Source organism: Pipistrellus hanaki (genome assembly GCF_964339955.1).
Source record: "Pipistrellus hanaki genome assembly, chromosome: 12".
NCBI classification, from domain to species: Eukaryota; Metazoa; Chordata; class Mammalia; order Chiroptera; family Vespertilionidae; genus Pipistrellus; species Pipistrellus hanaki.
Genome location: NC_140514.1, coordinates 8,947,675 through 8,962,973, shown reverse-complemented (window position 1 = coordinate 8,962,973; position 15,299 = coordinate 8,947,675). Strand labels below are relative to the sequence as shown.

The window sequence follows — 15,299 nt, the reverse complement described above, 5'->3', positions numbered from 1 at the left end:
ACCAATGGGAATTCTAGAGATAAAGAAAATATTATCTGAAATGAAAAATATTCTGATAAGATTAATAGTGATTAGATGCTGAAGAAGAAAATGTCAATGAACTTAAAGGCAACAGAAATTACATAAAAAATTTATTGAGCTCAGGTACTTTATAAAGTTCTTCAGGAGGCTTCAAGAGTTACACAGTCTTTTTGAAGTGGTGGCAATTCTGTGTGACTCAGCCTGATCCCTATTCAACTACTATTTAAACAGGTTTTTGTTGTTATTGTTCTTGTGAAGTTTTTAAGATAAGCATCTTTTAGTTTTTTCATGTGTCTACCCAAAATGCCAATTTTAGAATCTTAAATTAAAAAAAAAAAAAAAATCAACTGGTTTCGGGGAGGGAAGCAAAAAGAATTGAGGGAGGAAAAACATTTAGCTAGGAGATCACAAATGCTTTCTCATCTAAAAAAGGCAAAAACACCATCAATAAAAACTAGCTTTAATAAACTATTTTCAGAACTTGAGAGAAAACCTCCAAGGCAGAAGAAGCTGAATTAAAATGGGCAGATTAATATCATGCCAACCCAAAAGTAAATAAAAGGACCATTATTTCTCCTGCACGCTCTGTCACTTAATTTATAAGGTCCAGAACTATAGCAATCTACCAACCAAAATTATGCAAATTTTTTTGGAATTAAAATGCTGTTGTTTCTCTACATAATCTCTACCTCCAACCTTCGTCAAATCAGTACCTTTATCTTTTTTCCAAATCCAAGGAAATGAACTCCTAAAGGGGCATAGTAGGAATGGGGACTGGGCAAAAACTCCAAAATGGGAAGAGAACTGGCAGGTTGTTAGGGATGGCAAACATGATCACATCTGGAGAATTTTATTACATCTGGAGTAGTAATTCCCTACAACTAAAACACAGGAGATGAAAAGGGAGATAGGGATAATACAGGAAGATTCTGGACAGGACTCCCATTGGGTCTATAGTTTTTCACACGCTGCCATGACTGTTCAGAATGGCACCGTGGGTGCTGGAAAGGATCCTGTTTCAGTCAAGCAGAACAAAGCACGTTGGATACTGCAATCTAGGTGGTGGAGCCGTTATACCAGCTTCTTATCCAGCTACCAATGTGAAGTGCCCAGGAAGCAAAAAAAACATGGGCAGTTCAGCCACCCACACCCTCCACACAGCAAGGCCAAATAGCCAGAAGACAAAGGTCTGCGTTTGGTGGGATCAGGAAGGGGTGGTGTATTATGAGCTTCTAAAACCAGGTGAAACCATTAATACTGACCACTACTGATAACAAATAATCAATATGAACCACGCTTTGATCGTGAAATGACCAGAATGTGCCAGAAGACACAGCAAAGTAATTTTGCTTCATGATGATGCACCATCACACACTTCAAAACCAGTTAAAGACACGTTAAAAAATCTTGCCTGGGAAGTATTAACCCACCCACTGTATTCACCAGACCTTGCTCCTTCAGATTACCACTTGTTCTGATAGATGGAACATGCACTTTCTAAGCAGCACTTCAAAACATACGAAGAAGTGGAAAATTGGGGCTCTGAAAGGTTTGCCTCAAAACAAGAAAAGATCTATTGGGATGGTATCCACAAATTATCTGAAAGATGGGGGAAATGTGTAGCTAGCGATAGACATTACTTTGAATAAAGCACTTTTGATGTTTCTCTTGAAATTATCGTGTTTTCTTTGATTACAAAATTCGAATTATTAACCGGTACACCTGCACAGCTCTCAGCTTGTCTGGGTCTCCAAATTTGTAAAATGAAGATATTGGACCTCATAATCTCTTTGTAAAGCCCTCATTAATATATGATCCAGGAGATATACAGTACAAAAAGCTTACAAAACATTAAAAACCCACGAGGGGTTTCAGTAATAAACAATTTTCACCTTTTAAAAAATATCTGATAGCATTTCTGAAATCTAAGAGTTTGAAATCCACCAAGACCGTCGTAAAGTCTGACATTCTTCATGCTGAGGAAAGCGGTACTCAGGTTATGCACCCTAAAGATTTGTCATTTCTGTAAAATACAGTGCTAAGCTGAGAATTTTAACATTGAAGTGTTAAAACTAGGGCAATGTACTAGGGAAACATAAGTTACTGCCATCATTATCCTTAGGACAAATGAGAGAAAGAAGAGAGAAGAGAGAAGAGAGAAGAGAGAAGACAGAAGAGAGAAGACAGAAGAGAGAAGACAGAAGAGAGAAGAGAGGAAAAGAAAGGAGGAGAAAATAAAAAAGAAAAATACAGTAAAATACAGTAAACCTATAAAATATTTTAGGAAAAGAAGTACTGATGTTAAGTTTACTTGTAGGGTTTCGTAGTTTAGCAGAACGTGCCATGGCAAGATCAAAGTGAGCCTGGTCTGCGTTTTCACACAGATTGATGATTCGACACAGGCAATCAGCAGCAAACACCCGAGTGGCCCACCGAGGTGCCACAAAGGGCTTGGATTTATCTTCCTCGCCTAGTGTGGTAAACATGATATCATCGTCCATCTCATCTTTCTTTTCAGATTCTTCATCTTTTCCACTACCTAATGGAGTTGCTGTGCTCATATCTGTAACAAAAATGAAAGTATTTTACAACCACCTTAGATAGGGCAAAAATGATGCTTTACAAAAAACATTGTTAGAAGATTTCTAATTTTTTTTTTTAAATACTAAGTTCTCAATCCTTTGAAAACAGTAGAATTGGCAAGCTTTCTTTTTTAAACAAATAAGCAAACATTAAGGAAAGGGTAATATAAAATTATCTCACATATCCCACTAGCTTAACATACTGTGCTATCTACAGAATAACCTGGGATGTTTACATATGAAAATTTAGTTTGAATATAGTCATTTTTTAAGAAATAAAAAAGTTGGCTAGTATGTAACATAATCTTCAACATTTTTATAGTTATAAGTACTTTAAAATGTAAGCTCAATGTAAAACCCTAATCTTTAAGACTGATATTCTGAGGTATTTTAAAATGTACATGTCAGAAGTAAAATAATTTTCATTATTTTGGTAACATATTTTATGTATTAAATACATACCACTAGAAGCTGCCAGGACATCTTTACAAAGCATTAGCCAGTGGGAAAGTTTTTCTACAGCCAGTGATGAAAGCATATGTCCCAAAGTGTCATGAATATCAGAACACAATTTTCGGTCTGTCTCCCGGTCTAGCATTCCAAAAAGAAGTCCCTCCAGCCCCGTCTCCGTTATGTTAACACCTTGGTGCCGGCAGTGAATGTCACTCTGAGAACTTACTCCAGGTGCAAAGGAGCTGACATCTGAAAAGCAAGTTTGACAGATGAACTTGTGTAAGATTTTGCTGTATATTGTAGGTAATAATTATAAGAAGTAAGGCTTAAATGCAAATTCACAATAGCAACAAAACCAGCTATATATATTATACAATTTATCTGTGGTCTCCAATTAAATTCTGATAAAAAAGCATTTTTTTGAATCTTTATTGTAAATAAAGGCAAAATGATTTGTTAAGAAATAATGTATACGAATTTTATTTTATACCAGAGTGAATGTGTCACCAGGCTGTCTTAACTTCTAAGCTTATTCAGAGTGGGGATCAGAATTTAATCTGACAATCCAAGATAAAACCCTAATCTTTAAGACTGATATTCTGACCTATTTTAAACAAATCTCACAAAATGCTCAATAAAAATATTTTATTCTAACAAGAGTGGGAAAGAGGGATTTTCTAAATAGATTTAATTTAATGGACTGAAAAAGTGTTCACTATATTTGTTGGGAGAACAAGTTGAAACTTACTTAGTCTTATTGTCCAGATTAAAAAAAACAATCCATAAATCAGATCACAAATTATAAATGGATTACATCCTAAAAGTTCATTTAAATTTTTGGAAAATCCTTTCCAAGAAACACACAATAAAAAAATATAATACAGTTTGAAATAGTATTAAAGTTCTTGCTTTCTCTAAAAATACTTTTATTCTCATAAGCAGTAGAAATAATAAAACTGGTAGCCCTAAGAACTGAGTACACTATGTTTGTTAACAGAACTCTCATTATACTATGCTAAAATTGAAGTTATTCTGGTACCTGATTAATCCCCATGCAACTTCTAGGCATTAGAAAGTCTTATAAGCAAAAATTGTCTCTCACATCAGGGGAAATATCTCTGTTAATTAAGCTCTGAAAAAGTTCCCAGCCCTAACTGGGTTAGCTTGGCCTTCAGACTGAAAGGTCCCAGGTTCGATTCCAGTCAAGGGCATATACACCTTGATTGCAAGCACATCCCCAGGAGAGGGTGTGAAGGAGGGAGCTGATCGATGTTTCTCTCTCATTCATGTTTCTAACTCTCAATCCCTCTCCTTTCTCTCTGTAAAAAAAAAATCAATAAAATATACATTTTTAGAAAAGTTCCCAAATAACCTATCCCTAGAGACAGTGGAAGATGAGATATAAATTCAAGCTATGCTAAAACTCAACCCTCCCAGAAAGCAGAGAGACCTAAAGAAGGCAAAGATGTACCTTTTACTTTCAAAGCATCTACTGACATTTCATAGATTATTGGTTACATTGGCCTTATCTCTCAAAGGAAAAGTTAGATCACAAAAAGTTAACTATTGTCAAAGACTGGAGCCTTTCAAAATAGATATCTCTTTTCAGAAGTCTATTAGTGACACAAAGCAATATCCCCATAGTTAGTCACCCTTTATACAGTGAAATCATTCTCAAAGGATGGCAGAAGCATTCAAAGAGTAAATGGTATTTTTTTTAAGCTATAAAATCTTTTAAAAGATAAAAATGCAAAATTACCAAGTAAACTACATGGGAATTTTTAAGGTGATAATGATTTGATTTTATTTAAAAGTATAAGGAAATAGATCATATTTTAACAAAAAAAAATGTTACTTAATAAGTAATACTCATTTGAAATGTTCAAGGATTTAAAGGAAAAGCATACTGACTGGTAAAATAACTTACTGGCGCCGCTGCTCTCTTTGTCCCCTGCGCTTTTGGCGAGGCTCATGGCATATTCACAGACTTCAGCTGCCTCTCTCTGTGCAAGCTGCCGCAGACAAGCCACTGCTGCTCGTCGAAGTAACAGATGGGAGCTACATAAGTGAACCTGGAAGCCATAATAATTGTAGATATTTTTTTAAAAAGCTGTAACTGTATTTGCCTCATGAAGGTATATAAACACTTAACTTGTGAAGAACCTCTCCATTTAACAACCTCGGCTGTTTAAATAACAGTCAAACAATGGCCTTTTAGAAAAATAATAATACCAATAAAATATATAAAGAACACTTCAGTAGCTAAAGTAACTGACCCAAGACCTGGGCACTAAATATCATATACCTAATAAAATTCTAGAAGGATCTTCTGCATATCTTATTTTACACATGGTCTTACTAAACTTTATCTTCTCAACCTTTTAAGTGCATAGAGATTAAATATAGTGAATGAAAATTTAGGGGGCAGAGTGCAGAGTAAAAACTGAAAGCAAAGGAGGGTATTAATTAAAATTCTAAAAAAAAACCAAAAGCCACCACTTCACCTGCTACCAGCGCCCAGCCCTGGCCCTGATCGCCCCTCGGGACTTCTCCACCTCCCCCTGCTCCTGAGGAGGGACTAGGGCTGCTCGCACCCACTGCTGGCACTGGCCCCAATCACTCTGTGCCTTCAGCAGGTGCGTGGGAACGGTGGCAGGAGCCGGGGACTGGGGGCACAGCGGGAGGGGCCAATAGTTCCTTTCACGGTGCATGAATTGGTGCACTGGGCCCCTAGTATTAAATATTCCCTCTCTGCCTTATGCCACTAATTCACCCACCCTGTAGGCTCCATCTCATCAGCATTTGAACATGCTCACTTCTCTCTCCTGTAAGAGAAAAAGAATCTCTCCTGACTCCATCACCCCCTTCTCCTTACAGTCAAACTTCTGGAAAGCAGTTTCTGCTCACTGTCCATCTTTAACACAATGCATTTGGCTTCTATTTGTGCTACTCTACCAGGTGACTAAACAGTTCCTCAAATGCATCACACTCTTTCCTGTCTTGGGGCTTTTTTTCTTATTTCTCTCTGCCTAAAAATAAATGCTGTCCACTCCAATAATGTGCTCTTCCTCAAACTAACTACTATTTAACCTGGAAGTCACACCTTAAAGAGCATTTTTTTCAGGGGAATCTTTTCTGAATGCCTGGATTATGATAGATTTCCCTGTCAAATGCTCTCCTGTATCCTTTTCTAGCACCTATTTCATTTGTAAATAATCACTGGTAACCATGTTCCCTTAAAAACCATAATCCTCATCATGACAGGCATCATCTTATCTCATCCACAAATGCATCCCCGTACTCTGCGTGGTCTCTGGCATTTAGCAGGCTCTCCCTAATTATTTGTTGAGTGAATAAACTAATGACTGTAAGGATAGCAACAGATTCTCAGAAGTTATCAAACTTTAAGAAATAAAATTCTGAGTGGGAAACTCTAAAAATATGAAGCACTCTTAACTAAGAAATTAATAGTTCACCAAAACACATCTTAAGATGTGGGGGGGAGGGGGGGGAATCAGTAAATAAAATGAACAGTCATAAAGTGATTACTGAAGCATATAATCCATTATCTAGGAAACCTACTTTTTTGTTTATTTTGGTCTAGTTTGAGCTTTTGGGCAACAAATTTGGAGCTCTCTAAAAACAAACAAACAGTGAATGAAAGAGCTTTATACTCACACAAAGGCTAGGAACGAGACTAGATAGGTTGACATGTCGTGGTGCAAACATGTGAAGCTGCTGAAGGCAAGATATGGCAGCTGCCTGAACGAGAGAATCTGAATGGTCCTGGGTAATTGCACAGCCCACCAAACAAGAAGAACGAATTGTGGAAATGGTTGCTCCATTTCCTAGTAGTAAAAGAAAAGAAAATGTACAAAAAAACCCTACTTTATTATTATCACCAAAAAGGCTGCTAGAAAACAATTATCTTTTAAATAACCCTCCTTCAAATTACTATTCAGATTGTTTCTAAACAAAAGGTCCGCAAAGTCCATGGAAATCACTTCAAAACACAATGGTATATATGATAATGATGCAACTCTATTAGATTTATCTAGGTTTGTGTTTATTTCCTGAAAAATGATATTGTCTTTTAAACCTGTCAGTTTTATGTAAAAGATTCATGTCTTGTTCTCTGTTCAACTAACATTATCACCTCTATTATAATAACATATAATAACTTGAAATCCCATTTTCCAAATAAGGTAAGAGCAATTTTTACAGTGATAGTTAGGAAAAATAAATTGTCGTATTATATGCTGTGTATACAAATGTCTTAATTGCCAAATATAAATGATTTAAAAATTTTACCAATGTAAAATAATTTTATATACACATAAGGACTAAGCAAGGAAATCAGAGTCACATAAGAGTCGCATTCTAATTTGCAATATGCATTGTCTCATCGTCATCATGTTCGAAAGCACGTGGTAAATACATAATCAAAGGCACATATTGATTCTCTCCATATCCCTCTGATATTCACTGAAGATAGAACTACCAACTTTCTCAAAGAGGACACTAAATCCAAAAAAGAGACATGTCTAAATCACACATTTTTTTTTAATTCCTAGCATCTTTTCTTAAGGTCCTATTTCCACTTCTTTCTTTTTAAAAACATCTGTCCATAGTTAAAAATGCAAGCAGAGGAAACTAATCTGGACTTTGTCTCTGACTCCAACTACTCACCGTATACTTGGAAAAGCTTTTAATCTCTTTCAGCCTGAGTATTTCATCAGTAAAATGGAGAGATATATCTATGTCAGGATTGTTGTCAGAATTAAATGTAATAATGTTTAAAAATTCTATTAATGCCCTAGCCGATTTGGCTCAGTTTATAGAGCGTCAGCCTGTGGACTAAAGGGTCATAGGTTTGATTCCAGTAAAGGGCACATGCTGGGGTTGTGGGCTCGATCCCCAGTAGGGGGCGTGCAGGAGGAAGCCAATCAATGATTTTCTCTCATCATTGATGTTTCAATCTCTCTCTCCCTTTCCCTTTCTCTCGAAAATCAATAAAAATATATTTAAAATATAAAAATAAAAAGTCCATTAATAATGTTTATTAAGTCCAATAAAAGGACTTAATAAATGCTGAATGTTTTAGAAAGTTTGACCCATGGAAAGCACTTAATAAAAGCTGAAATATTCAGGATAAATTCACAGTAATTTGCTGACTTGTGTGTTTAATTTAACCATTAGTGGATTAGCCCTGGCCAGTTTGGCTCAGTGGATAGAGCCTTGGCCTGCGGACTGAGGAGTGCCAGGTTCGATGCCAGTCAAGGGCATGTACTTTGGTTGCGGGCATATCCCCAGTAGGGGGCGTGCAGGAGGCAGCTGATCAATGTTTCTCTCTCATCTATGTTCCTAGCTCTCTATCCCTCTCCCTTCCTCTCTGTGAAAAATCAATAAAACATTTAAAAAAAAAAACAAAAAAAAACAAACAAACAAAAAAAAAACCATTAGTGGATTATTTCAGTGAAATTGAGTGGTAATAACATAGACCTTAGAATCATAAATCTGCTACTCTGTTCAGTAACTCTAGGCAAGTTACTTATCTTCTCTAGGCTTGCTTCTTCAGGAAAAAATTAGATAATATTATCTACCTAATGGCAGTGTTTTTTTTCCCAAAACTATGCTCCTGACACTTAAAAGTCAAAAAAATAGTGAACCAAAGTCCATGTAGAAAAGTGAATGGTTCTCCAGGCCAAAGGAATTCCACGTTTTTCTTTTTTCTTTTTTTTTCTTCTATTTTTTTTATTTATTAAATTATTAGGAATTCCACTTTTTTCTTTGTCTTCATTTAGAAACGTCTTCTCTGTTTCAAAATTTCAAAACACGCTGAGAGTCAGGTTTGTTGTAGAGATTAAGTAAAATAATATGTAAGAGCAGAGTTGCAGGCCTCCCGTAAATTGCAAGTATTCAATCTGCAGTAATTATTATTACAAAATTTCTTCAAGCAACGTGATGATGAAAGACAGCAATTAGCTGCCTCGTTCCCCTAACGTAAGATGAACTTACCTTGTAGTTCAGGGCCAACAGTAGTGATTATAGCACCCAAGCATCTACCCAAACACTGATGAACTTCCATATGTGAGGGTGGAACTGTCAACAGCAAGGTAAGAACGAGAGACAAAGTTGGCTCCACATAGCCACGGTACATTGGGCCACTGGAATCCACGATCAAAGCCAGTGAGTGAAGAGACCACGTCTGGAACGAAATACCATTTTATTTTAGTTGTAAGAAATAGAGTATATTAATTTTATGTTAAATTTTAGTAAATACTATCATCTTAATTTTTAAACAATGATCTAGAAATACTTAAAAATATATACCTTAAAGAAAAAAAAAAGGTAACACACAAGTTATCGATCGCCAAGAACCAAAGCAACTGATATCTTTAAAGTTTCTCTGCAGCATGACTTTGTTTTGTTATTTTGTTTTGTTTTGTTTTAAATATATTTTATTGATTTCTTACAGAGAGGACGAGAGAGGGATAGAGAGTTAGAAACATCGATGAGAGAGAATCATCGATCAGCTGCCTCCTGCACACCCCCTACTGGGGATGTGCCCGCAACCATGGTACATGCCCTTCACCTGAATCGAACCTGGGACCCTTCAGTCCTCAGGCCGACGCTCTATCCATTGAGCCAAACCGGTTTCGGCTGCAGCATGACTTTGAATGTCAGAAATAAAATTTCAATGGTGAACTAGTTTTATTCTACTATAATGTATATATATTTTACCCTATCAGAAGGATTATAATTTTATACAGCAAATAATTTTCCTACAATATTATTCAAACATTTTTTAATGAACAAAATCAATATTATACTACACCTGGACTTCAGAGGATGTTCCATCTTGTGCTAGAGCCAATAAAATGCTGACACTGGTCTTCAGATGTTGTCCTGAGCCGATACCACCAACATAACGATGCAAACAGCCCAGAGCCAATGAATGCCCAGTTCTGGATACAACATCTCGAGCCGATTTCAACCTGGGGAAAAAAGTATACTTCAGGGATTGATTTCTATTTCCCTGTGGCAATAACAAGCTTATAAGCCACACAATATAAAGGACTTATTATGGAAATCACGAAAGACTACAATCATGATTTTTCTCTCCACTCCCAAATGAGTTATTAAATTTAAAAGTTGGTTAAAGTGATATATTTCACTGAATAGAAAATGTTAAGAGGATCTACAGCTTCTCAAAACTACTGCTCCACAACCACTGCTTCTACAACTCCCTCTCTCAATGATTATGACAGTTTGGTACAATTAGTACTTAAAATACCTGGTACAGAATAGTTAAGAATGATCCTATCTAATAAAGAGGGAATATGCTAATTGACCATCACACCCTTACAAAGATGGCGGTGTCCACAGCCAATAAGGAGGGAATATACTAATTTACTACCACACCCTCAAAGATGGCGGCACTCAGTACCCTCGGCCTTGTTGGGGTGGCAGGTGTGCGGCACAGAGGGGCCCACCTCCAGGTGGGTCCGGCTGCTCTTGTATCTGCCTCCAGAGTCTCCCAGTCCCCTCCGACCCCAGCTGCCCTGGGCCAGTCTGAGGTGCAGGCAAGCCTTGGATGTCGACTGCCCACTGCCCAGCTGCCCAGAGCCAGCCCGAGTGCAGGCAAGCCCTGGATGGTGGCTACCCAGCCACCCAGGCCCACCCGAGGCTCAGGTAATCAGGGCTGGCCAAGGCTTGAGCTGCTGGCAGTGGCAGCAGCAGAGGTTTGATGGGGGCATCGCCTTCCCTTGACTGCCGGGTCACCTCCCAGCCCTGAGGGCTCCCGGACTGTGAGAGGGGGCAGGCCGGGCTGAGGGGCCCCCCATCATGCACTGGGCCTCTAGTTAATTTATATAACTCAAATATTGATTCTTGACCACTACTGATTTTCAACTTTCCTACTTAAATACTTGATTAACAACCAACAATCAATAATAACTGCATGCTATCATTTTAATCATATTTATTTGGAACTGAGGTGATTGTTTTTAATTAATATTAAAAGAAATCCTTAAAACCTAATGGTAATTTTATCCTCTGTTTCAGTGATAATTTCAGAGATAAACTTAGCAACAGTTAGAAAAAGAATGACTCGTTTTTAAAAGTGAGTAATTAATAGAAAAAAATAATGGCAGGCAGACAGGGGAGCCGTGGTGAAAAGGACTTCAGAGCTGAGGAGACATAACTCAGAGACATCCTATTGGCCATCTTGATTCCATTACACAACATTCAAAAGATGAAACTGAAGCCCTCAACACATTGAAAGCACTTAGCATATTACAACCTAGCTGGATTCTAGACTTTAATCAATTATTGAAATAAAAATCAAGGCCATTATGAGAAAAATCACAAAATATTGTCACATGCTATACCATTTGGAAAACATATAGCCCAGTTAACAATTACTTATTATTAGACATCTAGAAAGACATCTTTGTCTATATGAGAAACTTACTTGTTGGAAAAGAGGCTCACTTACTTGTCAAAGCTATACTGGGCCATTCTAGCAATAAAAGTCGCTTCTCCAACCACCTGCGCCATTCTTCCGAGTGCTTCCCCTGCTGCACACCGTAAGATGGGGTTGGGGTTGTCAAGAGCACCCATAACCAGTGTGAGAGCAGATTTACGTACTTCCTCAGGTCCTAACGTACTTTTATTCTCAGCCAGGCCCTATGGTTAATTTTATTTTTAAAGGCAAGTCATAATTCACTTTAAGTAAAAATTTTAAACGTGCACAATCTTTGAAAATACACATGTATCTTCAGACATTATTTTCTAAAGTCATATTTCCTGTGCATATAACATGTCTAGAGTCAATACCTGTTAAATTAGTGACAATTGCTTTTCTAAACACGATTCAAAACATGATACAGATACATGCAACATAGTTATAGTTCATGGGCCCTAAAACCAACAATCCCTGGGAGTTGTTTTTATATATAAAAAAACACTGTATTATTAAATTAACTGTTATTCAACTGATTGAAATTTATCATTATAACTTTAAGGAAGGCTTAATGAGTAGGAAACTTAAGATTCATTTATATAAAAATTCTAGAGAAGATAATTATGTCACAAATAGTACCTCCAATATATATCTAAAGGCTAAATTAGGTAATAACCAGTAACTGAATGTTGAGATAGCTTGTTCATTATTATGTTAATACTTCTGTTCTAGCTATACCTATTGTCCTGGAACTTAATTTATTCATTGAGATGAATAAATTTATTTTGAGACCAAAAATACAAGTGATGGTACCCGGGGAAAATGTTACTACAGCAGAGGCTTTAGCGAGCATATCTATGTAAAAAAGAATACTGTACAGAAATATTACAGTTGGTTCACTCGCTTCCCAACCACTGGGGAAGACCATGGCCACCCCACTGGTGTTTGAAAAAACTCAGATGTTAGTATTAGTTGACGATCTTTAAAAAGGGGCATATACTAACAGTTGTGTAAATGGCACAAACCTATATTACTACCATTGCCTATATCCCCTTTCCCTCATGATTACGAAACATGATTTACTTCATGTCTATTTAAACAGCTGTACTTGCTGCTATTTTACTTTAAAGCAGTAATACCTTATAACTAATTCAGTGCTAAATAACATAAAAAGTTTTCAAATACACCATGAGAGACTGCAGGCTTCAAAGTACAGTAACAAACTCTGAGAAACAAAGCAATAGTCATTTCACTTTATACATGTAGAAACTGATGGTAAAAGAAAATTAAATAAATTACACAAAGACATAAACCAAAGTATTATGCAAAACCAGAACACAATCTCTAAATGCAGAATTCTTTCAACTATATAACACAACCTCTCCTGGTTTATGGTCTAAACCACAAATCAAATTTAAGTTTTATCTTGTTAACTTTCAGCAGAATGTCAGATTTTATTAGCCAGACATCTCTGAAAATTCTGACTAGCTGAACTACTGGCATTTGTAAAGTCTCAGTGGTCAAGTTGAAAGAGTAACGTTACTAAAATAGAAAATAGTCATTAATTACAATGAGCCTAATATAAAGTTTCTAGTGATTTAACTCAACTAATATAAAACATAGTTATCATGAGATATATTGGGTCGGCAGCTAAGTAATTGCGGGTTTCACACATATATGGCTTCAGTTGAATTTTTAGTTTGCAGACGTAGTACAAATGTAAAACACATTTTGTTATTTGATAGTTGGCTATTCAGCTGTTAATCAGTAAAAAAAGTTTTTTGATCTGTTTTGTAGTTTTCGTTTGGCGTTCGTTGAAAAATGGAAAATCAAAAGGAACATTTTCGTCATATTTTGCTTTTTTATTTCCGCAAAGGGAAAACGCATCGCAAGCTCATAAAAAGTTATGTGCTGTTTATGGTGACGAAGCCTTAAAAGAACGGCAGTGTCAAAATTGGTTTGCCAAATTTCGTTCTGGTGATTTTTCACTCAAAGATGAAAAACGCTCTGGTCGTCCAGTTGAAGTTGATGACGCCCTAATCAAAGCAATAATCAATTCGGACTGTCACAGTACAACACGTGAGATTGCAGAGAAGCTTCATGTATCACATACATGCATTGAAAATCACTTAAAACAACTTAGCTATGTTCAAAAACTCGATACATGGGTTCCTCACGAACTGAAAGAATCACAGTTAGCGCAACGCATTAGCAGCTGCAATTTGCTAAAGAAACGTAATGAAAATGATCCATTTTTAAAACGACTGATAACTGGCGATGAAAAATGGGTTGTTTACAACAATATCAAGCGGAAAAGATCGTGGAGCAGGCCAGGTGAACCAACTCAAACAACATCAAAAGCTGATATTCATCAAAAGAAGGTTTTGTTATCAGTTTGGTGGGATTACAAAGGAATTGTCTACTTTGAACTCTTACCACCCAACCGAATGATCAATTCTGATGTCTACATTGAACAACTAACGAAATTAAACAATGCAGTTGAAGAAAAGCGGCCCGAATTAACAAATCGAAAAGGTGTTGTATTCCATCATGACAATGCAAGGCCACACACATCTTTGGTCACTCGGCAAAAATTAATGGAGCTTGGTTGGGATGTTTTGCCACATCCACCATATAGTCCTGACCTTGCACCATCTGATTACTTTTTGTTTCGATCTTTACAAAACTCCTTGAATGGTAAAAATTTCAATAATGATGATGATGTCAAATCGTACCTGATTCAGTTTTTTGCTAATAAAAACCAGAAGTTTTTTGAACGTGGGATTATGATGCTGCCTGAAAGATGGCAAAAGGTCATTGATCGAAATGGGCAATACATTACAGAATAAAGTTATTTAGTTCCATGAAAAAATTGTCTTTGATTTTCTTTAAAAAATCCGCAATTACTTAGCTGCCGACCCAATACTTTTAAACATCACAATAATTTTAGAAATGCTTGCCTTGTTAAAGGCATTAATTAAAATCATAGTTCAGAATACCTATTATGTTTTCAAGTAAATACCTTTAGTGCACTAAGAACAGCAGTAAAAATATTAAGCTGCACAGCCTGCTGGCGGACACCTTTGGCTTGTTTAACACACTCAGCAAAGTGATCCAACATCTGCAGTCTACAATAGAATAAGAGAAAATTAACAAAACTTTTTATTCAAATATGGCTCAAGAAATCAGAGATAAGAAGAGTATGAGCTAATTGTTTAACAAATGATGCCTCAAGCTATCTCATTTCCATCTCATTCCCACAGCTGGTCCAAATCAGATCTCTTCTTTCTGAATCAGTCTATGAATAGGTGATTATCAATTGAAACAAGAAAAGATACTGAATATTAAGTATCAACCATAAAAATAAGGTCATAATTTCCATGGCTTTTAACATAGACAGCAGCCAAAAAAAAAAAAAGTATATGTCCTCAGGTTTTCTTGACTAGAATAACAATAATTAATTATGCATCTGTGTGGAAGATTTTTAAGCTGGAAATAAAGAATTGTGGCATAATTTTTTAAAATACTCTCAGAAGAAAATAGTACCTCATGCCCTATCCTTAGAAACTAATAGGAAGATTTTTTTACAAAGATTTAGCTTTGGTCAATTTTTTTAATATAAAAAAAAATCAGAAGTGAATTAGATTTTTATTATTCCCAACATTTTAAAATGAGACAGGTAACAAAAACAAAGCAATCACAGTCATTTGAAACTATAAAAGAGAATGAGATTATTTCAGATTCTTCTAAAAAGAAATGGGGTTGGGCAAAGAAAT

The 15,299-nt window shown here is 36.3% G+C and overlaps 1 protein-coding gene across 1 annotated transcript in view; it reads right to left on the bottom strand.

Annotated features, from left to right (window-relative positions):
- HEATR5B (HEAT repeat containing 5B) overlaps positions 1 to 15,299 on the bottom strand; it is a 65,327-nt gene that overhangs the window by 27,222 nt on the left and 22,806 nt on the right. Inside the window, exons 17-24 of the mRNA XM_084900583.1 lie at positions 14,546 to 14,651; positions 11,557 to 11,747; positions 9,895 to 10,054; positions 9,075 to 9,264; positions 6,735 to 6,904; positions 4,984 to 5,128; positions 3,066 to 3,305; positions 2,333 to 2,584 (exon numbers count right to left, since the gene is read on the bottom strand). Coding sequence (XP_084756709.1) covers positions 2,333 to 2,584; positions 3,066 to 3,305; positions 4,984 to 5,128; positions 6,735 to 6,904; positions 9,075 to 9,264; positions 9,895 to 10,054; positions 11,557 to 11,747; positions 14,546 to 14,651 — 1,454 coding nt within the window. The remainder of the gene's footprint in view (positions 1 to 2,332; positions 2,585 to 3,065; positions 3,306 to 4,983; positions 5,129 to 6,734; positions 6,905 to 9,074; positions 9,265 to 9,894; positions 10,055 to 11,556; positions 11,748 to 14,545; positions 14,652 to 15,299) is intronic.